This window comes from Conger conger, chromosome 9, assembly GCF_963514075.1.
Source record: "Conger conger chromosome 9, fConCon1.1, whole genome shotgun sequence".
Taxonomy (NCBI): Eukaryota; Metazoa; Chordata; class Actinopteri; order Anguilliformes; family Congridae; genus Conger; species Conger conger.
The window spans coordinates 59,934,986-59,962,921 of NC_083768.1; the positions used below are offsets into that span (position 1 = coordinate 59,934,986).

At 44.6% G+C, this 27,936-nt stretch overlaps 1 protein-coding gene across 1 annotated transcript in view; it reads left to right on the forward strand.

Moving 5' to 3' along the window:
- Positions 1-27,936, forward strand: part of LOC133137741 (scavenger receptor cysteine-rich type 1 protein M130-like) — a 56,934-nt gene that overhangs the window by 27,050 nt on the left and 1,948 nt on the right. The window contains exons 7-16 of the mRNA XM_061256070.1: positions 14,713-15,011; positions 15,778-15,846; positions 16,989-17,333; positions 17,423-17,737; positions 17,922-18,221; positions 18,577-18,648; positions 19,682-19,990; positions 21,245-21,394; positions 21,708-21,806; positions 21,898-21,969. Coding sequence (XP_061112054.1) covers positions 14,713-15,011; positions 15,778-15,846; positions 16,989-17,333; positions 17,423-17,737; positions 17,922-18,221; positions 18,577-18,648; positions 19,682-19,990; positions 21,245-21,394; positions 21,708-21,806; positions 21,898-21,969 — 2,030 coding nt within the window. The remainder of the gene's footprint in view (positions 1-14,712; positions 15,012-15,777; positions 15,847-16,988; positions 17,334-17,422; positions 17,738-17,921; positions 18,222-18,576; positions 18,649-19,681; positions 19,991-21,244; positions 21,395-21,707; positions 21,807-21,897; positions 21,970-27,936) is intronic.

Below are 27,936 nucleotides of genomic sequence, written 5' to 3' on the forward strand. Positions count from 1 at the left end.
AATTTGTCCTCTTGATGGCTGCTTTCACAGAATCTGTTATATGGGCCCTCATGCTGTCCAAAACGAGCAATGCTTTCTTTCTATGAATAAATCCTCCTGGTCGCTTGCCGTAGCACTCCGTCAGCCATTCCTTCATTAGGCTTTCTATCATCCACCCTTTCGTGTTGACTTTCACGACGATGTCTTTCGGGAGGTTTTCTTTTGGCATAGTCATCCGCTTAAAAATCACCATTGGTGGAAGCTTTTGTCCGGATGCTGTGCAGCTCAGAACACGAGTGAAATGCGTTCTCTCATGGCCAGTTGTTTTCAGCGTGACGGACGATTCACCTTTCTTGTTAACAGTCCTAGTGAGAGGCAGGTCAAACGTCAAAGGTACTTCATCCATATTTATGATCTCGTCTGGTCCGATGGAATTCTCGGCTATCTTTGTTTGTGTGAATTTGCGGAAGTTTGTAACTCTTTCCTCGTTGTCGGGAGGGAGTTGCTGACACAGAGTCGTCCATGCCCTGATGGACAGGCCTTTTCGTCTCATAAATCTGAGACACCACGATGGTCCACCTCTAAAATCTTCAATCATCCTTTCGGTGGCGATTGCTTTGGCTTTCAGTCGGATCTGCACGGTGGAAACACCTCGGCCGTCTGCTCTCTGTGTGTTCACCCAGTCTTCAAAAAGTTTTCAAGTTCGGGCCATCTGCTTTTATTACCTCTGAAAGCTTTTGCCGTTTTTTTGCATTGAGTCAGCTCTTCACGCTGCCGTCTCCAACGTCTCACCATTGATGCCAAGCTTACGTGCAGCAGCTCTATTTCCTTCTTCGACAGCCAGATTGATTGCCTTTAACTTAAAAGCTGCATCATATGCATTTCTTCGTGTGTTTTCCATGATGAGGGTGTGTGCATGATGCGCAAAATGGCTGTTCAAAATACAATCAAACTAGCGTCTTCCTCTGCGCATTATCTCTTCCACCTGTCCATCTCGCTCTTGCGCTTGCTGCTAGAGCGCCCCCTGGAGGCCGTTAGCCCGTAAAAATCTATAGATTAGTCGCATCGTTGTTTAGGCCGCAGGGTTCAAAGCGTGTGAAAAAAGTAGCGGCTTATAGTCCGGAAATTACGGTAGTTCGGTCTTGCAGAAACAGACGTCCATCCAACGCAATTCCTCCTATGGGTGGCTCGCCATCTTGTTTTTCTAGCTTCGGTGTGCAAACACCAAGCGATCCTCAGCACTGGCCAAACCTGGCCTGTTGTACAACAGTCAAATATACGTACAAACATTTTAGTCTGACATATTTCGTAACAGAACTGAAGTACTCGAGGAAGACTAGCAACTAAATACAGGTTAATTGTTAAATTAATCGAAACCGCACTTTAAAATGGCGGCGCCATTCACGTCACTTTACTAACAAGGCTAACTCAACCATGCCGGTTAAAATAACTTACAAAATAAAGATAGCATGCTAATTTACGCTAATTTAATAGTTTTAATTCACCAAATCCTTGTTCAAATTCAAATAAAAATAACATAAACCAGCAAGGTAGATAGAAGCTGAACACCAAATTGGGAAAATAAGGGTATATATTCTACTTGCTTATTTTTCTCACTCGCTGCAACTTTCCGGCTGCTGGTCTTATCAGCTACTAATCAATCTTTCTAGAAAACGGTGCTATAGTTACGCTGATTGGCTATTACCGCTCCACTTTTTAAAGGAACAGTACACAAAGTAAAATGGCACTTTTATTACTTGCTTAAGGTGCTATTAACCTAGGTTACATATGTCTACCTGGACGATGTCCTGGTGTGTCTACCTGGACGATATCTCTCAGTCCCACTAGGAACATGTTCACCACGTCCGCCAGGTCCTACACTGGCCCCTGGAGAACAGATTATTGGTGAAGGCAGAGAAAAGTGAATTTCACCGGTCAAGCGTCCAGTTCTTAGGTCTGCTGATCTCCGAAGGGGAGCCGGAGGTGAAAGTGGTATGGAGTGGCTGGAACCTGCCTGCCGTAAACGGCTGAAGCCAGCTTTTATTGAAGATTGATAAGAAGCTACAGCTCTGTGACCGTACCCCTCCCCTCAATTACCTCCAGCAAGAGTCCCTTCCTCTGGAGCTCTACGGCCAGTTCTGCATTCCGTGCCTCAAAGACCGATTCCCTGCTGCTCGCCGCCTCGCCAGGCCCCAACAAACGCTCCCTTGTGAGGGTGGATGCCTCTGTCAGAGCGGATGGCAGGACCCCCCCCGTGTGCCTGGCGGTGGCTGAGAGGAGCTGCAGCATCGGGGGGGGGGGGGGGAGCTGCCCGCCGTCAGGCCGCCGTTTGAGAGGTGGAGCCACTGACATACTGCTGACTGAAATATTTACTCAGAACTGAATATGTTACCTGAGGTGTAGTCTCTGATGTCATTTATAGCACACATGTCAAACTCCAGTCCTGGAGGGCCACAGTGTCTGCAGGTTTAACTCCAGTCCTGGAGGGCCTCAGTGTCTGCAGGTTTAACTCTGGTCCTGGAGGGCCGCAGTGTCTGCGGGTTTAACTCCAGTCCTGGAGGGCCTCAGTGTCTGTAGGTTTAACTCCAGTCCTGGAGGGCCGCAGTGTCTGCAGGTTTAACTCCAGTCCTGGAGGGCCGCAGTGTCTGCGGGTTTAACTCCAGTCCTGGAGGGCCGCAGTGTGCTACTTGAAACATGACTACTGAAATAAAAGTATATAGTTTTCCCATTTTTATATATACAGTATTAAAGTATACATATACAGTATAACAGAATAAAGATCATCTGTGCTCATTATAATAGTCTTTTTTCTTCATTTAAATTACTATTTCATCTCCTATTATATGTAAGCTGAAATGGGTTTTTTTTAAATCATGAACAAATGACCATTTTGTCTGAAATAAACAATAAGTTAATGTTTTTGTTATTGAAGATTTTAGTTTTATATTAGATATCAAGATTTTGCTGCATTCAGACTGCTTTCATTGGCTCATTAGCTCAGGTGGTCAGAGCAGTTGTCTCATTGGCTCAGGTGGTCAGAGCAGTTGTCTCATTGGCTCAGGTGGTCAGAGCAGTTGTCTTATTGACTCAGGTGGTCAGAGCAGTTGTCTCATTGGCTCAGGTGGTCAGAGCAGTTGTCTCCTTGGCTCAGGTGGTCAGAGCAGTTGTCTCATTGGTTCAGGTGGTCAGAGCTGTTGTCTCATTGGCTCAGGTGGTCAGAGCAGTTGTCTCCTTGGCTCAGGTGGTCAGAGCAGTTGTCTCATTGGTTCAGGTGGTCAGAGCTGTTGTCTCATTGGCTCAGGTGGTCAGAGCAGTTGTCTCCTTGGCTCAGGTGGTCAGAGCAGTTGTCTCATTGGCTCAGGTGGTCAGAGCAGTTGTCTCATTGGCTCAGGTGGTCAGAGCAGTTGTCTCCTTGGCTCAGGTGGTTAGAGCAGTTGTCTCATTGGTTCAGGTGGTCAGAGCTGTTGTCTCATTGGCTCAGGTGGTCAGAGCAGTTGTCTCCTTGGCTCAGGTGGTCAGAGCAGTTGTCTCATTGGCTCAGGTGGTCAGAGCAGTTGTCTCATTGGCTCAGGTGGTCAGAGCAGTTGTCTCCTTGGCTCAGGTGGTTAGAGCAGTTGTCTCATTGACTCAGGTGGTCAGAGCAGTTGTCTCGCAGTCAGAGGGTTGCTGCTTTGATCCCGTCCTGGGTGTGTCAAAGTGTCCCTGAGCTAGACACCTAACCCCCAAATTGCTCCTGACGAGCTGGTTGGTGCCTTGCATGGCAGCCAATCGTCATGTTTATGACTGGGTGAATGAGAAGCATCAGTTGTACAGCGCTTTGGATAAATGCCAAATGTTTACCGTTTAACTACCCCAACTTGAAGAGCTGCGGAGTGAAGCGTTTTACTGTGAGAAGCTCTCAAACCCACTTCCAGCCCCTGATCACAAGCCCAGCTGCAGGGCAGGAAGCTGCTTCTCATGTGTCATATCAGCTTTATTCATCTACATTTTTCCACTAGAGCTAATCAGATGACATTTTATAGCGGTTTGTTTTTTCCTGTGCTTGGCACAGGGGTGTGAGCGTGAGTATGGGGTGCCAGTCGTTCAAAAGGGGCACACATTGTAACCCTGCTCAGTGTTCTCACATGTAGCATCACCAAGTGTAAAAAAGAGAATAAATTCAGCACAATTCTCAAATGTCCTTGGTCACTCGTGGCTCTGGATTCTGGCCTTCCTGTCTCTAAAGGCATGACCGTGATCCTGACCGTTGTGGACCGTTTCTCCAAGTCCGTCCACCTCATGGCCCTTCCCACGCTTCCGTCATCCAGGGAAAGGGAGCTCCTGTTCCTGCATGTTTCTGCCTCCACTGCCTCCCTCTGGAAGCCATGTCCCACAGGGGACCTCGCTTTTCCTGCCCGGCATTCTGTGACCTGATGGCAGCCAATGCCCGATCATCCTCCGGCTTTCATCCCCAAACCAACGGTCAGACCGAACAGATGAATCAGGGGTTGAATAAAAGCCTCCATTGTCTCGTTGAGAAGTCTCCAGTAGGTGTCTGACAGTCGGTTCTCTCTATGCATTCCTCTTATGGCGCCATGTTGATGGTGTGTTTGGCCAAAAAGTTGACCATAGCACTCTCTTCCAGTCATCATTCCAATCCAATCTCTGCAATTGTTAAACCATGATCTTTAAACTGTTAAACCATAATCTTTAAACTGTTAAACCATGATCTTTAAGCGTTTAAGCCATGATCTTTAAGCGTTTAAACCATGATCTTTAAACGTTTAATCCATGATCTTTAAGTGTTTAAACCATGATCTTTAAACGTTTAATCCATGATCTTTAAGCGTTTAAACCATGATCCTCGGGTTCTTTATGGCCGCCCACCATCTTCCCCCCCGTCTGTGGGGACAACCTGCACTTGTATCCTGTTCCTGGCAAATCTGTAATAAAACCGTTTATCATGTTCATTGTTTATCATTGTCACTTATTTACATTTTTTTGTGCCCATTACCAGACTTGTGAAGGTCAGTTGCCATCTATTTTGTATTTCACAGCTCTTAGGAAGCGATGGATTGACACTACCATAGGGCTTCAGACGGTACGAAAACTTTTAGGAAATGATCCGCTTTCTTCTTCCGTGTCTGACCGTGCAGTGAGTCACGGGGGCGGGGCCTCCTGCTGGTGGGAGGAGTCCTGGCTGACTGCAGTGACGCAGAGTTGGTATATATGGAGAAAATGTAAATGGCGGGTGCTGATTTGTCATTACGTGTGTTTGTGGTGCTGGTGCCGTGTTCTAATAAGGCAGTGGTGAATGTGATTGGTGGAGGAGAGAGTGTGCTGTCTCTGGGGGGCAGGGTCCATATGCACAGAGCTCAGTCTCACTCAGAGCTCAGAGGTGCAGGTGTGAGCACTCTGCTCTGTGGAAGGGTACGCTTGTCTGCGCTGAAGATGGAGAGATGTCTGCTGTTCCTCTCTCTCTCCTCCCTCCTCCTGCTCTCCACAGCCAGTGAGTACCAGCTTCATCCTCCTCTCCTGCTTCTCCACACCCAGTCAGGGTCAGAGACTGGGGGTCAGGGCCAAGGGGTCAGAGGGTCTCCTGGTCAAAGGGCTCTCCAGTAAGAGCAGGGTTACAGGCAGCCTCTAAACACCACAGATTACTGGAGGGACATTTCTCTGCATGCTTCATTAAGATTTCATTATTATTTATAAATATATATTCTAAACTGTTTCTGTATTTTCTTCACTGGTTGTAAATGTATAAATTGAAAAATTTGTGCCAGGAGAAAGCAATTTGTTTGGTATTGGTATTGTGTTCGTGTTTTAGTGTACGTATATAAAGTCAAAATGGTGTTTCTATAATTTTTCAGGTCTACATAAGTTGGCATCTGATTTTCCCTTAAAGTCTAGGGCCAGCTTACTCTCTGAAAAATACAACCTGCAGTTTAGTGTGAGAATTGTAATAAGATGGTATTATTTTTCTTACTGGCTACTGTTTAGTGTTTTAAGTTCGTGAAAGTCTGAAGCCTCTGACATGTTTGAACTGAACGGAAATGTGACGCACTCTCTTCACAGCGATACATTTGATTCCATATTAATTATATTTATTAATGAATACACTTTATTTAATTTAATACACTTATTGAAATGTACTCATCTCCTGCGTACAGGGACTAATAAAAAAAATTCAAAGATTATTTGGCACATCAGTGGTAACACCTGTGGAAACATGAACTTCAAAAGCACTGAAGCAACGTTCACCCAAAGTCAGACTTCCTGTCTTATCTCATAAAATGACAGACTTTTATTAAAATGTAACATTTGTGTGACACAGTTGTGTGTCTTTAGAGGAACTGTCCTTCCCCATCTGCTGGGGATCACGGCTGTATGCAGAAGATGCCTCTTCTGTGGAAATCATTTTTACTTTTCCAGTCTTTACCCTGCTACATGTCATTAGGGCATCTTCCACTTTACTGCCATTTGCAATAATTGCAGTAGTAATACTGTAGTGATGGTAGACTAATATATTGATTGAGGTCCATTGATTGAAGTTTTTGTCAACTACCCAACCCCCAACAAGTCAAACACATCCCACCATTTCACATGCCATTGATCAAGTTATTATTATTTATTATTCAAGAGCAGACCTGCTCCTTATTTATAAGAGTACGGAATAGTAATATGAGAGAGAGAGAGAAAGAGACAGAGGGGGAGAGAGAGAGAGAGAGAGAGAGAGAGAGGGGGGAGTGAGGGAGAGAGCCAAACGAAATGAACCGTAAATCCATCAGAAATGCACTTCCACAAATAATTCAAGTTTTCAGATGTCAGTTTTTTCATAGGAGCCGAACAAACTTCACGAGTCTCAGCTGTTTGTATGTGTTGAAAATGAAAGAGTGTGTGTTTTGTTATTTTATTTTTCCAGTAATTCATATTTTATTTTAAAATTCTACAGATCCTTGAGCACTTGTGAAGATAGACGTGATCATGCACACCATTACCTACCAAGATATTTAAATAACAAAAACAAATGCACTATTAAGTGTTTATATACAAGTTTATGCAGTTTAAAGCGTTTATAATTGTGAAAAAAACTGCTTTAAGCAGGTGGTTTTAACGTTCGGTGATCTGTGTATGTTTTTGGCTTGTTGTACTTCCTTTAACAAAACTTCAATCTCCGCTTCAGACAAGCTTTTTTTTTTTTATCTCTTCAAAAAGCCAAAATTCTACATATGGAGCGTCCATAGCGCAATGCAAATCACAAATTTTGTCCTGTGTCTAGGTGTGTTTAATGAATCTGCTGAAAGTTGTTAGTTTGTTTCTGATCACACATTTCCGAAAATATTGATAAATGAGGCCCACTGACTCCAGATGTCAGGGAAGAAAGCTACCCTCAGAACCAAATTAAATAATTTAAGAACGGCCAAATGAAATTTTGTGCCTCTGTATTTCAGCATCTCATTTAAAATACCATCAGGACCACTTCCTATGTGTTTCAGCATCTCATTTAAAACACCATCAGGACCACTTCCTCTGTGTTTCAGCATCTCATTTAAAACACCATCAGGACCACTTCCTCTGTGTTTCAGCATCTCATTTAAAAAACCATCAGGACCACTTCCTCTGTGTTTCAGCATCTCATTTAAAACACCATCAGGACCACTTCCTCTGTGTTTCAGCATCTCATTTAAAACACCATCAGGACCACATCCTCTGTGTTTCAGCATCTCATTTAAAATACAATCAGGACCACTTCCTATGTGTTTCAGCATCTCATTTAAAACACCATCAGGACCACTTCCTCTGTGTTTCAGCATCTCATTTAAAACACTATCAGGACCACTTCCTCTGTGTTTCAGCATCTCATTTAAAACACCATCAGGACCACTTCCTCTGTGTTTCAGCATCTCATTTAAAACACCATCAGGACCACTTCCTCTGTGTTTCAGCATCTCATTTAAAACACCATCAGGACCACTTCCTCTGTGTTTCAGCCTCTCATTTAAAACACCATCAGGCCCACTTCCTATGTGTTTCAGCCTCTCATTTAAAACACCATCAGGACCACTTCCTCTGTGTTTCAGCATCTCATTTAAAACACCATCAGGACCACTTCCTATGTGTTTCAGCATCTCATTTAAAACACGATCAGGACCACTTCCTCTGTTTCAACATCTCATTTAAAACACCATCAGGGCCACTTCTTCTGTGTTTCAGCATCTCATTTAAAACACCATCAGGCCCACTTCCTCTGTGTTTCAGCATCTCATTTAAAACACCATCAGGACCACTTCCTCTGTGTTTCAGCATCTCATTTAAAACACTATCAGGACCACTTCCTCTGTGTTTCAGCCTCTCATTTAAAATACCATCAGGACCACTTCCTCTGTGTTTCAGCCTCTCATTTAAAACACCATCAGGACCACTTCCTCTGTGTTTCAGCATCTCATTTAAAACACCATCAGGCCCACTTCCTCTGTGTTTCAGCATCTCATTTAAAACACCATCAGGACCACTTCCTCTGTGTTTCAGCATCTCATTTAAAACACCATCAGGACCACTTCCTCTGTGTTTCAGCATCTCATTTAAAACACTATCAGGACCACTTCCTCTGTGTTTCAGCATCTCATTTAAAATACCATCAGGACCACTTCCTCTGTGTTTCAGCATCTCATTTAAAACACCATCAGGACCACTTCCTCTGTGTTTCAGCATCTCATTTAAAACACCATCAGGCCCACTTCCTATGTGTTTCAGCCTCTCATTTAAAACACCATCAGGACCACTTCCTCTGTGTTTCAGCATCTCATTTAAAACACCATCAGGCCCACTTCCTCTGTGTTTCAGCATCTCATTTAAAACACCATCAGGACCACTTCCTCTGTGTTTCAGCATCTCATTTAAAACACCATCAGGACCACTTCCTCTGTGTTTCAGCATCTCATTTAAAACACCATCAGGACCACTTCCTATGTGTTTCAGCATCTCATTTAAAACACCATCAGGACCACTTCCTCTGTGTTTCAGCATCTCATTTAAAACACCATCAGGACCACTTCCTCTGTGTTTCAGCATCTAATTTAAAACACCATCAGGACCACTTCCTCTGTGTTTCAGCATCTCATTTAAAACACCATCAGGACCACTTCCTATGTGTTTCAGCATCTCATTTAAAACACCATCAGGACCACTTCCTCTGTGTCTCAGCATCTCATTTAAAACACTATCAGGACCACTTGCTGTTTTAGATTTCAGGACCTGAAGTTTCTCTCTGAGCTCATGCTCAGTAATGGGGGTTCTGCTTGTCTTATGGAATTGCAAATTCCAATTTAATTTTCTCTGATTGTATGCCTGGTGTTATGTTTGCATACAAAGTGTTGCCATGGCTAGTCCATTTTGTATAGCCAATTCTACTTTGTTTCTTTGAGATTCTTAAATTCAGTTTGTGTTCATGGACTCCTCAATTCTCAGTTGCTTGTGAGTGTGTTGTGAATTTTTGGTTCTGAGCGTATGTTTATAGTATTTGAGAGTCTCATAGGAATCAGAGAATAAATCAATAGTTTTTGTGTCTCTGTTTTGATTTGAAAATTTCCCCAGTTCTTTCCTTATTGTGGTATATTAAGGGTTAAAACTGAATATGTTTAAATCATCTTCTTACAATGTCATTGGTTTCCGCCATGACCTTTATGTTCAATGGTCAAATAAATATCAATGAGATTCTCCTTATGTGCATCCAGAGAACTACCTGTTAAACTTGCACTATCAAACTCAAACTATTTAAATCCTCCATGATTAATCTAGTGATTAATGAAATGGCCATACGTTTTTGAATTATGAGTGAAGCCTCTGTTCTCCATTATTTATACTTTCTCTGTTGGATATACAACAGAACTGACAACGAGGATGGGATTTCTTAAATCATGCGAGAACAAGATGGCTGGCTATCTTAGTGAGTAAAAAGAAAGACAAAATGGCGACTTTCGGAAAGTCTGACGATTTTCACTTTGAGGAAGGGGAAGAAACCTTTGGAGCTGATGAGGACAGGCTGGAACAGTGTTTTCAGCCAAATGGTCTGACGGAAGATGACAAAAAGAAGTGTTTTTTTCTCTTGTGGAGCGGTTCTCATGGACTTGTGTGCACCTGATAAGCCAAGTGGGAAAACTGCAAATAAGTAATGGGGTTTTATGTTCCCGAAACAAATTTTATTGCGGAACGGTGCAAATTTCATACTGAAAACCAAATGGAAGATGAGAGTATCAGTGAAGACATGGCCCATTTAAAAAAGTGGAAAGACTGTTAAATGCAGATTTAACACTCGCGTTTGCGTTTGAAATGAGAGAGAATAAACTGTCAGAGACAGAGAACAGCATTCAGAGACTCACAACTGACTCAAAAAGCATGCAGGGAGTTCCCCACAGCCTGAGAATCAGAAAAAAATTATTCCAGATTGACATTCCAATCAGAATCTGGTAAAAAATATTTGACAGTGTAATCCTGCCAATTGCTTTGTATGGAAGTGAAGTATGGGGTCCACTCAGTCAACATGACTACATTAGATGGGAGAAGCATCCAACTGAAGACCTACATCAAGAATTCTGCAGAACAATTCTGAACATGCAACAAAAAACACCAAACAATGCAGGCAGGGCTGAATTAGGACGATTCCCATTGGTTCTCAAATTCTGGATGCATCTGAAATCAAGTCCCAAAACAACACTGCAGTTCCACGCATTTCAAACCCGAGAGCCGAACCCTGAAAAGAGTCCACTAAGTCAGCTGGTACTGAGACTAACTAATCATCTCACACCTAACAAGAACATCCCTCAGACCAGCACTGCTTCACAAACACAAATCGGAATAAACCAAATTGCTAAACAAAATAAAACTATTTATCTGGAACATTGGAACAACCAAACCAAAACACAAGACAAGCTTACTTGCTACCTGGCCCTAAAACGAGAATACAAATTGGCTGAATATCTTCTGACTGTCTGAAGCAGACATGACTCCTTACCAAGTATAGACTCAGTGACCACAACCTAGCCATTGAAAAAGGTAGGCCTGGTTGTCCTGGCTACCAAAAGAACAGAGGATATGTGGTCAGTGTAAGACAGGTGAGGTTGAAACGGAGGTGCGCTTCCTTCGAAATCGCCAAAAATATAATAAAATTCGGGAAAAATATTTTAAGAAATTAAAAAAAACATATCCCCAACTTTCTCCATCTAGAAGAGAGAAACCAACTGCCGATAGTCTTGGGGGAGGGAACAACTGCACATATTGCAGTAAAATATGTGTCTGAATGTCACATACTCAGAGACAGTGAGTGAGAAAACAAACATCATACAATACTACAATTCACAAACACACACAAACACAAACACACATATTGACATAGAATTCATACACTCACACATGCCTGTTATGTAAGCTGTTATTTTTCGATTATTACCTATATACCTTAGTATGTTAGAACAATTTGTATGTAATATGTGTGTGTATGTGCATGTGCACATACAGTACTGTGCAGAAGTCTTAGGCACCCTAGACTTTATGTTTATTTTGTTGTGTTTGTTAGTGTAACCCTGTTGAAATGTATTCATAAGAATATAAAGGAATAAATGAGTTCATAGTTTAATAAATAGCATTTAAGGTTAAAAATGTTAAGATTAATTGATTCAATGTTAAAACCAGCAATGAAGTTATGATTTTGCTCATTGAGAACAATGAATATCGTGTAATGTTCATGGTTTACTGAATATAGCATTTAAAAGGTTCATTATTTGTTGTGTTAAAAATATGTGAAAATGCTTTAAATATGCCTGTAAGAATAAGGAAGAGTTTTGTGGATCTGTTTTATTTCTGGAACTTTTGTGAATGAGCCAATCATATTCGAGGTCAGAGCACAAGGAAGCGAGTGGAATGGAAAAACGTGAGGAAAAACGGCGGAGTTGGAGAGAGCGACGAACAAGGAAGACGTGTGAAGCGTGTTGTCTGCTGTAAAGTGAAACACGAACTGTTAAGTTAATGTCAACACCATTTTTAGTGAAAGAGTTCGACCAGGACTCTTACAGAAACTTTAATGGTGATATCTCTGTCCGTTTTGAGTGAACTGCTCAGCACAAGAAGACAAGGAAATTTAGTCTAGCCGCTGACTTAGTGGCTAGTGCATTTGTATGGACTTTGCTAACAAGCTAGCGACCAGCGAACTCGACTAGTAAAGCCTGTGTGGAACAACGACGACGACGAACACAAAGACCCGACGGAGCCGGATAGCGTTGCCGAATGGTGGACTTTGCCGAGATCGTCAGCTGTGTGCGTTTTCTCTTCGGCCCTGTGAATATTCTCCTCATCCACGTGCTTCTTCTCGTCATCTCTCCTCCTACTCCTGCCGCCTTGCAACCTGCGCGTGAGCCCACATTCCATTGAGTAAAGGTACCGTTCTTTTGTTTTTGCCCGCGTGGTGAAGCAGCCAGTTTGTTTTAGGCTACAACGTACACGAGCTACATTCAGGCCTGCATCACGTGAACTGGGTATTATGTATTTCAAGCTAGGTTCTTTTATTGCCGGCTATTTTATTTCTTTGGGCCCGTAGGTTTTGCTGTTCATTTGAATGCATTTGACGTGACATTTGATATTTGAAAAGCGTTAAACACTGAGTTCTATTTTCTAAGTAAATATTTTATACTTTTTTATAAAACAGTTGTGGTTAATGACCACTCTTGATGTTTTAAGTTAATTAAGACAAGTAGTAATTTTGTTTAAGCTAATAAGAGTGTTTAAAGGCTAAAAGTGTTTATTTAGAAGGAAAGTAATTCTAAAGACATTTTAGTTAATAGTAACATGTAAGAAGTCATGCTTAAACACTGATTTAAAGGGAAAAGAGCATTAAATTTAAAAAGTGAGTAGTCATACACACATTAGGTTAATACTAATAAGTTAATAAGTGAAACCCCAAGCTATATATATTTTAAAGAACACAGGTTAGCCACCTCTCACATTAGTCAAACGCGCTAGAGAGGCGCTACATTAGTATAAAAGAACACATTTGAGATTTCCAAATATTCATTTTCCAAAAGAAGACTTTTGCACAGTACGGTGTATGTATATATATATATATATATATATATATATATATAAATATATATATATAAATATATATATATATATATATATATAAAAATAATTATTATCCTGTGTTTATTACTGTGTTATTTTGTTTAAGATGTTACAAATGCAAATTTTGTCATGCCTATGAAGGAACTTGAATTTCAGAGAGAGTGAGCGGGAGAGAGAGGGAGAAGAAAGTGAAAGAGAGAGGGGGAAAGAGAGGGGGAGAGAAAGAGAGACAGGGAGAGAGAGGGGGGGAGAGAGACAGAGCGAAAGAGACAGAGAGGGTGGAGAGAGAGGGGGAGTAAGGGACAGAGGGAGAGAGAAAGAGACAGAGAGGGAGGGAGAGAGGAGAGAGAGAGAGACAGAGAGGGGGAGAGAGACAGAGAGAGATGGGGAGAGAGGGAGAGAGAGAAAGTTGTTTGTTTGTTTCTGATCACATAAATATTTGCACACGAATTTCCGAAAATCTCTCCCTCTCCCTCCCCTCTTTCTCTCCCTCTCTCTCTCTCACTCTCCCCCCCTCTCTCTCTCTCTCTCTCTCTCAGACATTGTGAGGCTGGTGAATGGTAGCAGCCCCTGTGCTGGGAGAGTGGAGGTTTACCATCGGGGAGAGTGGGGGACAGTGTGTCATGCTGGCTGGGGTATGAGTGATGCTGGGGTGGTGTGCAGACAGCTGCTCTGTGGAGATGCTGCAGCTGCACTAGGAGAGGCTCACTTTGGACCAGGGTCTGGGAGAATATGGATGGGTTATGTGGCCTGCAGAGGATCAGAATCCTCACTGAAGCAGTGTTGGTCACCAGGATGGGGTAAACATAACTGTGATCATGAAAAGGACGCTGGAGTGATCTGCTCAGGTAGGACTCAGTGTTATTCAGCTCTTACCAATGTTCTTAACCCAACTCAGCCCTCTGTATTTACATGAGGATATAATGCTTTTTATGTCATAATAATACAGAGACATGCTGCTCATGTTTGTTCAGAATGGTAACTGAATGCTGGGCTGGTAAGTGTGTGCATTGTTACACTTACTGAACCAATCCAGAATTTACACAGTTACAGAATCTCATATTTATGTTTCTCATGGTCTTTTTCCATAACTATTAGAATGTTTTTTTAAGTCTGTCTGTAATTTACAGGTGATTGGCTCATCTCACATTGCAGTGTACATGTGATTGGCTCATCTCACATTGCAGAATACATGTGATTGGCTCATCTCACATTGCAGTATACATGTGACTGGCTCATCTCACATTGCAGAATACATGTGATTGGCTCATCTCACATTGCAGAATACATGTGATTGGCTCATCTCACACTGCTGGATACATGTGATTGGCTCATCTCACATTGCAGTATACATGTGATTGGCTCATCTCACACTGCTGGATACATGTGATTGGCTCATCTCACATTGCAGTATACATGTGATTGGCTCATCTCACATTGCACGATACATGTGATTGGTTCATCTCACATTGCAGTATACATGTGATTGGCTCATCTCACACTGCTGTACTCCATGTATAATACCTGTGCAGGCCTGTGTTCAGACAGCTGTGCTGAATGTTGTCTCTGGAATAAGGTGCCGGTCATTGCTGATGATTCTCTCTTTATTCTTTCTTTAGCTCCAGCTCCTCAAATTGTCAGGCTGGTGGGCGGCACTGACCTGTGCTCTGGGAGAGTAGAGGTGCATCATGGGAGCTCCTGGGGCACGGTGTGTCATGCTGACTTTGACCAGCAGGACGCAGAGGTTGTGTGCAGGGAGCTGGGCTGTGGGGCTCCTAAAGAGCTGCGCGGGGCAGCTGCATTCGGCCAGGGCGAGGGCCAGGTGTGGGCAGAGGAGATTCAGTGTAGAGGCAGCGAATCTCACATTTACTTCTGCCCCACAGCACCCTCACAGAATCAACCCTGCTCCCATGGAAACGATGTGGGCCTGGTGTGTTCTGGTAAGAGTGCTCTCTGCAGTGCATTGTGATAGTTTCAGAGATCATTTTATTATAATTGACCTTTATTTATACAGGGTAGGTTGACTGAGAACACATGCTCTTTTGCAGCAACACCCTGTTAATGCCCCCCAAGTAGCCTAAACTGCATGTCTTTGTATGGGGGGAGGAACCCAGATACCCAGAGGAAACCCACACAGACACGAGGAGAACATGGACACTTATGGAAGAGGCTAACAGTGGGGTTAGCTTCTGACCAACATATGAAATAAACTTCCCACAGACTGTATACACTTATATTTAATGAAATCTTTATCTTGAACTCTTAGAGTCAACTCTTATGAGTTCAATCTGTGGGACATTTATTTCAAATGTTGGTCAGATGCTAACCCCACTGTTAGCCTCTAACATAAGTTTCCTTTATTATCTCAGCGCTGGGCAGATGCTAACCCCACTGTTAGCCTCTTCCATAAGTTTCCTTTATTATCTCAGTGCTGGGCAGATGCTAACCCCACTGCTAGCCTCTTCCATAAGTTTCCTTTATTATCTCAGTGCTGGGCCGATGCAAACCCCACTGTTAGCCTCTTCCATAAGTTTCCTTTATTATCTCAGTGCTGGGCCGATGCTAACCCCACTGTTAGCCTCTTCCATAAGTTTCCTTTAGTATCTCAGTGCTGGGCAGATGCTAACCCCACTGTTAGCCTCTTCCATAAGTTTCCTTTAGTATCTCAGTGCTGGGCAGATGCTAACCCCACTGTTCTGTGTGTAGGGTACACAGAGTCCAGGCTGGCTGGCGGCCATGACATCTGCTCTGGTCGAGTGGAGCTGAAGTACCAGGGTACCTGGTGGACAGTGTGTGATGCATGCTGGGATAGCAGGGCCTCCAATGTCCTCTGCCGGCAGCTGGGGTGTGGGACTGCAGTGGCAGTGCCAGGACAGACCTGGTTTGGAATTGGGAGTGGGCCAATCAGCCACGATGTGTTTGATTGCCGTGGTAACGAGACACGGCTCTCACAGTGTGCGGTTTCCTCTTGGAGCCGAGCTGCGTGCTCACGTGAACAAGAGGCTGGAGTCATCTGCAATGGTGAGTCATGTTCTCTGTGCTGTGTGCATGTGCACTGCCCACTGCATACTGCCTACTGCATACTGCATACTGCCCACTGCATACTGCCTACTGCATACTGCTCACTGCATACTGCCCACTGCATACACAATTTACCACACATTTACACCATACCCAGTTCACACTGTTTCTCTCTCAGTGCTCTCTCTCAGTGCTCAGTGCTCTCGCGTTCCGTCTCTGGCAAACTAGAAAGAAAAACTTTAAAGTTGTTAGAAAAATGTTTTCAGTTGAATGCCCTTTGAGTGAACAAATCCTGCAGAGGTGCATTAGTGTGAGTAACAGAGGTGCAGTCTGTAATCCTGTGCACATTAGTGTAACACACAGAGGTGCAGTCTGTAATCCTGTGCACATTAGTGTAACACACAGAGGTGCAGTCTGTAATCCTGTGCACATTAATGTAACACACAGAGGTGCAGTCTGTAATCCTGTCTACATTAGTGTAACACACAGAGGTGCAGTCTGTAATCCTGTGCACATTAGTGTGAGTAACACACAGAGGTGCAGTCTGTAATCCTGTGCACATTAATGTAACACACAGAGGTGCAGTCTGTAACCCTGTGCACATTAGTGGGAGTAACACACAGAGGTGCAGTCTGTAACCCTGTGCACATTAGTGTGAGTAACACACAGAGGTGCAGTCTGTAATCCTGTGCACATTAGTGGGAGTAACACACAGAGGTGCAGTCTGTAATCCTGTCCACATTAGTGTAACACAGAGGTGCAGTCTGTAATCCTGTGCACATTAGTGTAACACACAGAGGTGCAGTCTGTAATCCTGTGCACATTAGTGTAACACACAGAGGTGCAGTCTGTAATCCTGTGCACATTAGTGTCAGTAACACACTTGGGATCCTCAGGCTCTGTTCTCTCCACTCTGGACGGGACGGTTCGGCTGGCTGGAGAGAGTGAATGTGGGGGCCCAGTGGAGGTGTACGACCAGGAGACCTGGAGCAGAGTGGGGGGGTCCTGGAGCTCCAGGGAGGCGTCGGTGGCCTGCAGGCAGTTGGGCTGCGGCTCTGCGGTGCAGGTCTACAGCTCCTCTCCGTCTGGGACGGGGGCCAGTGACGTGTGTCTGACGGGGTTTGAGTGCTCCGGGAGAGAGTCTCACCTGAGGAACTGCAGAACTCCACACAATCTCACCTGCAGCTCCAGGGAACGGGTGTCCATCGTCTGCTCCAGTGAGTACAGCTTGCTGATCAACTGTCTCTGCAGTTGAGTTTTCATCAGATAGGTTCACACAAGCCTGCATTTCAATGAAATATCTCCCTCCCTCTCCAACCCCCTCTCTCAGACCGCCGGTCCCTCAGGCTGGTAGGGGGAGGGGGGCGCTGTGCGGGGCGGGTGGAGGTGCTCCACGACGGTTCTTGGGGGACGGTTTGCGATGACTCCTGGGACCTGGAGGATGCTCAGGTGGTGTGCAGGCAGCTCCAGTGTGGGACGGCCCTCAGTGCCCCGCTACCCTCCTTCTTTGGGCCAGGAAATGGACCCGTCTGGCTGGATGAGGTGGGCTGTGTGGGGAACGAGACGTCCCTTTGGGACTGTCCCACATCCGGATGGGGACAGACTGACTGCGGACATGAGGAGGACGTGGGGGTCGTGTGTTCAGGTGTGTAACTCACCAGAGACTCTACATACTTGGACAAATGGAACACACAGCTTTTCATCCTGACGTATTCCTGCATTTGACTCTTTTAAGTTTGTATCCTCTCTCATTTATGCCAAGCTATTTTAAAGTCATGTTTTTATGAAACCATTTCATCCCTAATTTATTTCTAATATTGTCCTTGTAGAATTCAAGGAGATGAGGCTGAGTGAAGGCTGTTCTGGGAATTTGGAGGTTTTCTACAATGGCACCTGGGGCAATGTGTGCTGGAATGGGATGGAGGAAGACACAGCTACTCTCATATGTCAGGAGCTGAACTGTGGGAACACGGGTAAAGTGTCTCAAACAGGACCGAGAGTGGAATCTGCTCCAAACTGGCTGGATCATGTCCAATGTCGCCCACATGACTCCACTCTGTGGCAGTGCCCATCAGCCCCTTGGGGTGAAAATAAGTGTGATAAAACAGTGGCTGTGCTCAACTGTGCAGGTAAACCCTCTCTCCACTGAAGACAGTATTACTCCCAGTGGGAACAGGAGAATAAACCTTAATCCTGCAAACACAGTAGTACTCCCAGTGGGAACAGGATAATTAAACTCTCCAGCATAACTGGCTCATTTTCAGATGTAGATGAAGAGGATATGATTTTATTAATCACATTGTTTTATCTTAAAGTGGTGTATATGTAAAGCAGATTATGTCTGTAACATTTGTTTTTGCATCACCCCATGGATGAAATTGGATCTGAAGCTTTCAGGGGGCTTGTTAATGATGTGGCATGGGCCTGTCTGTCTTTTTAAAATTTATAGTTGATTTATATTAAATTATTTTCCCCACATCAAAGCGGAAGAGGATGAGAATGTCCCACGGAGCAAGTTGTCATGTTGCTCAGTGAAAAATCAGAGACCTTGTACAAGTAAGTTTTTATAGACTGAATCCCATGATCTATCAACATGCGATGAGGTATCAGCAGGCCAGCATGCAACTGAGTATCCTTTCAAAATCTACTCCTGTGTGGGAACTGCCATGTATGTATGGCGGTCATTGACTGTTGACGGTATTTCATGAAAAATAATGTCATTGTCATTTAGGAGAACGGTCTTCTTCAATGAAGGAGGGGAGATTTGTTTTCGATCACAAATGAAATATCAAAGTAAACTGAATAATTTGCTAATTTGAATGTATAAAATTGCACAATGAACATAAAGCATGTGAAACTCTGAATATATTCACTTCGGTGTAATGAGATCAGCCATAATGTCAGTGGAGATGTGTCTGTACATGTTAAAACTAATGAGATCAGTCATAATGTCAGTGGAGATGTGTCTGTAGATGTTAAGCCTAATGAGATCAGCCATAATGTCAGTGGAGATGTGTCTGTAGATGTTAAGCCTAATGAGATCAGCCATAATGTCAGTGGAGATGTGTCTGTAGATGTTAAGCCTAATGAGATCAGCCATAATGTCAGTGGAGATGTGTCTGTAGATGTTAAACCTAATGAGATAAACCATAATGTCAGTGGAGATGTCTGTAGATGTTAAACCTAATGAGATCAGCCATAATGTCAGTGGAGATGTGTCTGTAGATGTTAAGCCTAATGAGATCAGCCATAATGTCAGTGGAGATGTGTCTGTAGATGTTAAACCTAATGAGATCAACCATAATGTCAGTGGAGATGTGTGTAGGAGATGTTAAACCTAATGAGATCAGCCATGATGTCAGTGGAGATGTGTCTGTACATGTTAAACCTAATGAGATCAGCCATAATGTCAGTGGAGAGTGGAGATGTGTCTGTAGATGTTAAGCCTAATGAGATCAGCCATAATGTCAGTGGAGATGTGTCTGTAGATGTTAAACCTAATGAGATCAGCCATAATGTCAGTGGAGATGTGTGTAGGAGATGTTAAGCGTATTGAGGCTGCTCAGTTCATCTGTGGCTCCTGCTCTAGATCACTGGCCCCTCCGGGTGGTGGGGGGGGCAGGCGGGTGCTCTGGGAGGCTGGAGGTGTTCCTTGGGGGCTCCTGGCGGTCGGTGTGTGGAGACTCCTGGGACACGATGGATGCCTGTGTGGTGTGCAGACAGCTGGGCTGTGTGTTAGCACAGGGGGCTCATGGTAATGCTACTTGTGGGACGGGGAATGGCACCCTCTGGCTGACTGAGGTGAACTGCAGGGGCACTGAGCTGCACCTGTGGGACTGCCCACACTCTGTGCACAGCAGCTGCCGATCGCAGAACCAGGCTCTGGTCACCTGCACAGGTGAGCCTGCACCTCCACATCGCACCTGGTCCAGTGGCAGCTTCTGTGAAGATGAATCACTGTGGCCCTGACAGAAACACACATCCACAAGCCTAGGAGCGGCTTAAAGATCCACCCCGCATCACACCTCTACGATTACTTTACTTCCACAGTCACTCAGAATGCAAGCAGAAATAATGCCTTGGAGCTACATTTAACTTCTTCAGAAGCCCTTTATCAGGGGAGCTTACAGATGTGTTTGCGTACATAAAGGCAGAGAGAACACCATCGGGGTCACAACCCGTACCAGTGCCCAGGAACAGTGGAGTGAATAAATAATAAATCATTTTCATTTGGCAGGTCTGTCATCTCGCTCCTGGCCCACTGCAGGTACAGACTCTTTTGGACAGTGTAGGAGAGATTTTGGGAGGGTGGAGCTCAGAGCCCTGTCCCAGGACTTATTCATCCAGTAAAAGATGGACCTAGAATCTCACAAACTAATTTCAGCCATTAAGATATTTTCCATTCATTTTTTGTGTTGCAATTCCACGACAGAAATGCGATCGTAAGTCTTTAGTGCCAACTACCACTCCATATCTGAGTGTTCACTCTCAATGGTTATTCCTCTGTATTAGGACAGAAACCTAGAGGATTACATTCTGTCTGGTGTGGCTGTCTGAAGTCTCTTAATACTCACATCAAGCTAGCAGTTTGCTAAAATGAAATAGGCAGTTTTTTGTACAGTAATAAAATATCTACACCGATGAGCCAACGCATTATGACCACATAAGGACCTGAGCGACCGTGACAAGGGCCAAGTTGTCAAGGCCAGATGACTGGGTTGGAGCATCTCTGAAACGGCAAAGCTTTTAGTCTGATCCAGGGCAGCTACACCTTGCACCTTACTGACTACAAGGATCTGCTGCTGACGTCTCGGTGACAGATACCACAGGCCACCTTCAGAGGGCTCAGGTGGTCATAATGTTTTGGCGCCTCGGTAGTCTTGTACAGAAAGCACAACTTCAGCTAACATATGTATCTACGTTAACGCTAAACTTACTCTTGCATCTGTTTTCTGTTATTGCACTGGGTATCTTGGGGAATGACTAATGGCAGATCGGGGTTTTGCTTTGAGGGGCAGCGAGGCTGCATCAGTGAAGTAAATGACAGGGAGTGCTCAGCTGGTGGAAGCACAGCTAGGCGGTCCTTGTGTGTCCTGGCGTGCCCATTGTAGGTGCCTGCTGATGCCTAGCACCTCGTCTTCCTCCTTTACAGCTGTGACCACGCCCACGTCCAAACCTCCCCCGGCCTCTCCTTCCGGCCTGTCTATCCCAGCAGTGGCCTTCCTGGTGATGGGGGTGCTGATCTTCCTGCTGCTGGTGCTGCTGGGGGTTCTGCTGCTCCAGAACAGAGATCTGAGGAGAGGTAGGGGCCGGACGGACCCTGGGCGAGCCGGCTTAATTATCCCACCATGGGGACATTCATTTGTCTCAAAGACGCAACACAGAACAAAACTGAACACATCAACATACAGTACAGACAGGGGAAATGTAGGACTGAGTTGTGCTTCATAACTCAGCTTTCAGTCGCTCACCAGACAGCCAGTCGCTCCCCAGTCTGGCCGGATAAGCTGTGCATGATGTGACCTCAGATGAGCGGTCCTACAGGGCCCTGGTTGATCCCACAGAGCTCCCTGAGAGGACACCCTGACTCTGTGCTTCTGTCTCTGTTCACACAGCCCTGTCTCAGTGGGACCACGCCCGTCTCCTCGAGCCCATCTACGAGGAGATCAAGTACAACCTGGAGAGCGGGGAAACGGACAGCGCCCCCCGGTGGGGTGAGTGACCCTCACCTGTCCTCAGGCTTAAACACACTGTGGAACGTGCGTGGTGTGGGCGGGGCCAGGACTCACCCTGTCCTGTTCACAGGGAGGAGCCTATCTGAGGACCCGCCCTCCGGGTATGAAGACGTGGGGGACAGCAAGGGACACTCCCTCTCAGGTAGGAGGTGGTACTGCAGCTGTGTAGGAGGTGCTGCTGTGGTCCAGGTAAAGTAGTGGAGGTCTGTGTAGGAGGTGCTGCTGTGGTCCAGGTAAAGTAGTGGAGGTCTGTGTAGGAGGTGCTGCTGTGGTCCAGGTAAAGTAGTGGAGGTCTGTGTAGGAGGTGCTGCTGTGTGATTTTGGGAGGGGTGGAACTCCTGAGTGCTGCTCGGAGCTTCGTTGGGTTACGTAGCAAAGGTTATGGGCCACTCTGACGTGTGTGATAATTGGGGTGATTTGAGACAACTTGCCCCACTCTGCCATGTGTGATCATTAGGGCGATTTGAGACAACTTGCCCCACTCTGACATGTGTGATAATTAATTGTCATAATTAAAAAGTCCCCACAAGTCACCACAAGTCTCCTTGCTTTCAGGGGACCTGGTGACCACCTGTCACCAAACTCACCGTCTTCTGCTCAGGGGGGTTGTGTGTCTGACTGTGGCCGTGTGATTTTCATTATTAATGTGACGTTTACATTCCGCGTTTTGATGCTAAGTTCATTATTCCATTTCCTCCAGCTGCCAGTGGGATGGACTATGATGATGTGGGGGAGGAGCCACCTGAAACAACATTTTGAGATTTTGTGGGAGGAAGTGCCCGCCCAGCAGTTTGGATCGCACAGCTTACAGCATACACACAGCTAAAGGAAAATGTTTTAATATAAAACCTCATCCTCCTAGATCAGCCATTCATCAATGAGTAATTCACCTGAAATGATTGACAGCAGGTTCCTTAGCTTGCTCATGAATCCGGACATTGAAAGTGTTGGTACTTTTACACATTGGATATAGCAGCTTGCCAGATGATCATGTGATTAAATATGGGACAATGGATTGCATTTTTAGGTATGTAAGAATGAAAACAATTATCTTTAGCCTGTGTAGGCCTTTGCTTTAGATGTGTGTGTATTTCCATCAAACCCTTTCAGTTGTGGCTGCTGTGTGCATCATGTGTGGGTCAGAGCTGTCCGTGTTGGCTCTCTGATCGACACAGGGATGTGTTATCAGCCAGACAGCAGTGATCCAGCATCCCAACTCTCCTTGCTCCTCTGCAAGATCACATTTTTAAACTCTCCTTGCTCCTCTGCAAGATCACATTTTTAAAGATGATTTTATTGTACATAGCTGGTGAGTTCCTTGCACTGGCTGCCTTGTTACTTTTCAAAACTATTTCATACTACTGTCATTACTATTATGTTAGAACAGAACTTCTTTTCCCAATGATAAAAATATTTTCAATAACATATTTTTACTGCCTTTTTATAAAAGTTTTAGTTTCTATATTTCTTGAAGACTTACTACTATTTTGTTAGAACAGAACTTTCTCCTGTGTGAATTTACAAATCTTTTTCCAATGATAAAAATATTTTCAAAAACAGAAATATATATTTTTACTACCTTTTTATAAAATAGTTTTAGATATATTAGATAGATTCTATATTTCTTGAAGACTTGTACAGCTTTTGATTGACAGCATTTCATGAAAATTAAATATTGTTTTACTAAAATGCTCAATGTATTTCTTTGCCTTAAGCAATACCAGTCTTTTAACAGCTGCACCTCAATGTGATATGTTCAAATAAAGGCTTATAGAACGATTGATCAATTTCTCCTGTGTATTTATTATAGCTCACGATATGACACTTACATTCAAAATAACAAATTCTGACCCTCAATATCTCACGCGTTTCAAAACCAATCTCAATGCCACCTGGGGCATTAGGACTCTTCTTGTCCTGGAGCTCTGCCATCCTGAAGGTTTTCCATGAGATATGTCTTAAATTGGAGACACGGCTACACCCAATCTTTGGTCAATTGACAAAAAACTATCAGTGCTTACAGCCACACTTTTAACATGATCTGATCAAGTTGCCATGGCGACCCTGCCCTGCTGGACTGCTTGGCCGCCTTCAGCCCTGCTTGCAGGTTTAATTAACTTAATTAACTCTGTCTTTATATTTCAGAGTTAGGCATTGTAGGCAAGAAGGAATGCGCTAACTAGATGAGATTTCATATTGAAATGATCTGTATGTTTGAAATATAAGTCCCAAGTTCATTTTCCTGCCCTCTTGATGTAAAATAAGAGAAGTTACCCTGCTACTCATTTCCAGTGGATTCTGTTCAGGGGGAATGAAGCTGCAAACACTAGGCAACACTAAATGTTCTCCAGCAATCTGCAGAGAACATAGACATGCCACCATATATCATGTACAATCTTCACAAGATAACCATTCACTTTTTTTCCAGAATCTAAGCGGCATTGCTAAACCTGAGGTGGTGGTTTGACTGCGTCTGTTGTCATGGATACTCACTTCTGATTGACAGCCCGCAGGTCAGACACACTGCTGATTGGCAAGAATGTAAATGACCACAACGCTGTTTAAACATCTGGGTTTATACAATACCCCATATTCCTGCTGTGATCAGTGTTAACAGCTTCCATGATGAGCAGAATTATGAATACAACAGGCAAAATATATGTTTGGGGCCTTTCCATGAATTAAAATTGTGATTTTGACTGTACTGGGATTTTGTGACCTTTTTTTATAACCAAAATAAATGTATTTGAAACAGCAGGGATAGCAGTGCAGAGGTTGGACATCACAATTCAACATCTTATAAATACACTGGATTCATGCCACAACGCAGTTTAATAGGTGTATTAACAGTCGACTACTTTTTCCACTTCCTCTGCGCTTGTGAGCCGTCTGAATGCATGTGGCTTTGTAAGCGACTCTGGGTGAGTGTCGGAGTGGGAAGGGGATGTGGTTTAACAGCACCCTGCGGGCAAACAGCCACGTTTCGCTCGATATTACGGGCGACTCAGCGTTGCACCTGCTCCAGAGGGCCTGTTCCAGATTAAGATTGCCGTTCCCCAACCCCCCTGGACTGAGCAGAAAAATTAATAAAAACATACACTCATATTTATTTCATTTTTCCTTTTTTCTCCCAATTTGGGAGCCAATTTGTACCCCATCTAATCCAATCAGAGCGAGTGTTAGATACACCGGCCACACCCCGTCCCTCAGCGGCCCGAAGGAGAGCGACACGCCTTCTTCAAGCCGTCTCGTCTCATGCTCCTGACCGTGATTCCGAGGTGCCCGGGGTGCTGTTGTGTGGCGATCAGCTGACCCTGCCAAGCCCCTCCCTCTGGAGCAGCGAGCCAATCATGCCGCTCCACGAGAGCCAGCCAGACTTGGCATTTGTTTTTTGTTTTGTTTTTTTGAAAGTGAGTAAAACGGCTAAAATAAAAGGAACAGAACAGCCTTGGACCCTGGCCTCCTGCATGAGACAATCACACCAAACACAAGAGCAAATCTGCTGGGAGCCAGAGCTGCCTTTTCAGCATGAGCCTGCTTTCCAAATGCCTTCCCTGACCGATTAACGAACACGCAGGCGCGGGATTACCCTGACACAACCGTCCCCAGGGTGCTGCTGAGGGCACGTTGTTCAAATGTCCCACGCGTGGACCAGGGATGGGCTGCCCTGCTTACCCTCGATCAGCCAGATGCACCATGACCAATTAACCTGCTAATTACAACCTAATACAGCACCATGACCAATTAACCTGCTAATTACACCCTAATACAGCACCATGACCAATTAACCTGCTAATTACACCCTAATACAATGATACAAGACAAGAATATTTAACAGCAGCCGTTTACATCAGGGACTGCGGCTGTAAATGACAGGTCATGTAAATGATTGGGCTAATTCATTCATTCAGGGCAGAAGTTGGTCTGAAATCCAGAAACCAATGTGGCCCGCCTCACCCATCCCTGTGGGGGAGAAATCCCAGCAGTACCACCTGTGAGCTGCTGATTCCCAAACACCCCCCCTGAACTCTGAGCTGCTGATTCCCACAAACACCCCCCCTGAACTCTGAGCTGCTGATTCCCACAAACACCCCCCCTGAACTCTGAGCTGCCGATTCCCACAAACACCCCCCCTGAACTCTGAGCTGCTGATTCCCACAAACACCCCCCCTGAACTCTGAGCTGCTGATTCCCACAAACACCCCCCCTGAACTCTGAGCTGCTGATTCCCACAAACACCCCCCCTGAACTCTGAGCTGCTGATTCCCACAAACACCCCCCCTGAACTCTGAGCTGCTGATTCCCACAAACACCCCCCCTGAACTCTGAGCTGCTGATTCCCACAAACACCCCCCCCTGAACTCTGAGCTGCTGATTCCCACAAACACCCCCCCTGAACTCTGAGCTGCTGATTCCCACAAACACCCCCCCTGAACTCTGAGCTGCTGATTCCCACAAACACCCCCCCCTGAACTCTGAGCTGCTGATTCCCACAAACACCCCCCCCTGAACTCTGAGCTGCTGATTCCCACAAACACCCCCCCTGAACTCTGAGCTGCTGATTCCCACAAACACCCCCCCCCCCCCAAACTCTGAGCTGCTGATTCCCACAAACACCCCCCCCCCGAACTCTGAGCTGCTGATTCCCACAAACACCCCCCCCTGAACTCTGAGATGCTGATTCCCACAAACACCCCCCCTGAACTCTGAGCTGCTGATTCCCACAAACACCCCCCCCCCCAAACTCTGAGCTGCTGATTCCCACAAACACCCCCCCCTGAACTCTGAGATGCTGATTCCCACAAACACCCCCCCCCCCCCCCCCCCCCAAACTCTGTGAGCTGCTCCCCCCCCCCCCCCTGAACTTTGAGCTGCGAGTGTGAGTGTGTGTCTGTGTGTGTAAGTTTGTGTGTACATGTGGGTGTGCGAGTGTGTGTGTGTGTGTGTGGCTGCATGCGTGTGTGCATGTGGGTTTGTGTGTGTGAGTATGTGTGTGTACATGTGGGTGTGCGAGTGTGTGCGAGTATGTGTGTGTGTGCGGCTGTATGTGTGTGTGCGTTTGTGTGTGGTGGCACAATCCGGGATCTGGGATCGGTGCACCACTGGAGTGGAACGGACAGTAATTTTCTCAGATTTTTCAGAAAACACAAAGAACTTTGAATATATGATATTAATTCATAATTTAAACTGGGGAAAATCACATGATCTGTTCAATTGAGGATGTAGGCGATTTTACCAGAGGTGTCCAGCATCATAAGCAGAAGATTTAGGCAAAAAAAAATCTTCTACTTTCTCATTTGTTCACTTAACCAGTACATAAGCTAAGTTAAGAATGTACAGAGACACAACCCCTTTTTTTACATTACCAATTTGGTACAAAATAAATGGGAAAATAAATTACACAAACTCAAAATTCCATATATATTTATACATGTTCAATAAACTCAATTTTCAAACCGAGTGTAATTGTTACGCCCCTGAATAAGGGGATAAATAATCACGAGTGATAACAGTGGTGTTTCCTTCAGTAATGTTTTACTGTAATCACAGACATGTATACATTCAATTACAAAATAACATTTACATTTCAATTCAGATGCGGTTGCATACAATACATATTCTCTTAATCACAACAAAAATATATTTCTTAGAGACATAACTCATCCAATTTCACTATCACTGGTAAACAATCTGTCATTTGAACTCAAGCTAGGAATGTTTTCTGTTCCGTTGTTCTTTTAACCAAAAATAAACATTTCCTTTTCCAAAAGAAAACGCATTTCACTGTTAAACTCGATTACAAATAACGTTACATTGCTACCGTGCACATACGTGTTCACAAAATAACATATACATGCGGTCCAGCTACGGGTTGAAACTTTTCTAACAAAGTGGGAGTTTTACTCACATAAAAAAGGTCACTTTAACGTTACTGTTGTTATAGCAGCACGCGCTAGTCGTTGCTTGGCTAGATGGGTTACTGCAGATTCTTTTACCAAACAGCTTGCTCGACTGGCATAAAAGCGGAAACATTCGGAAATGTTACCTAAAACCCTGTATTTTCCATGTACTGAACAGTCTGTGAAATAAGTCAACCTAGCCAGCATGT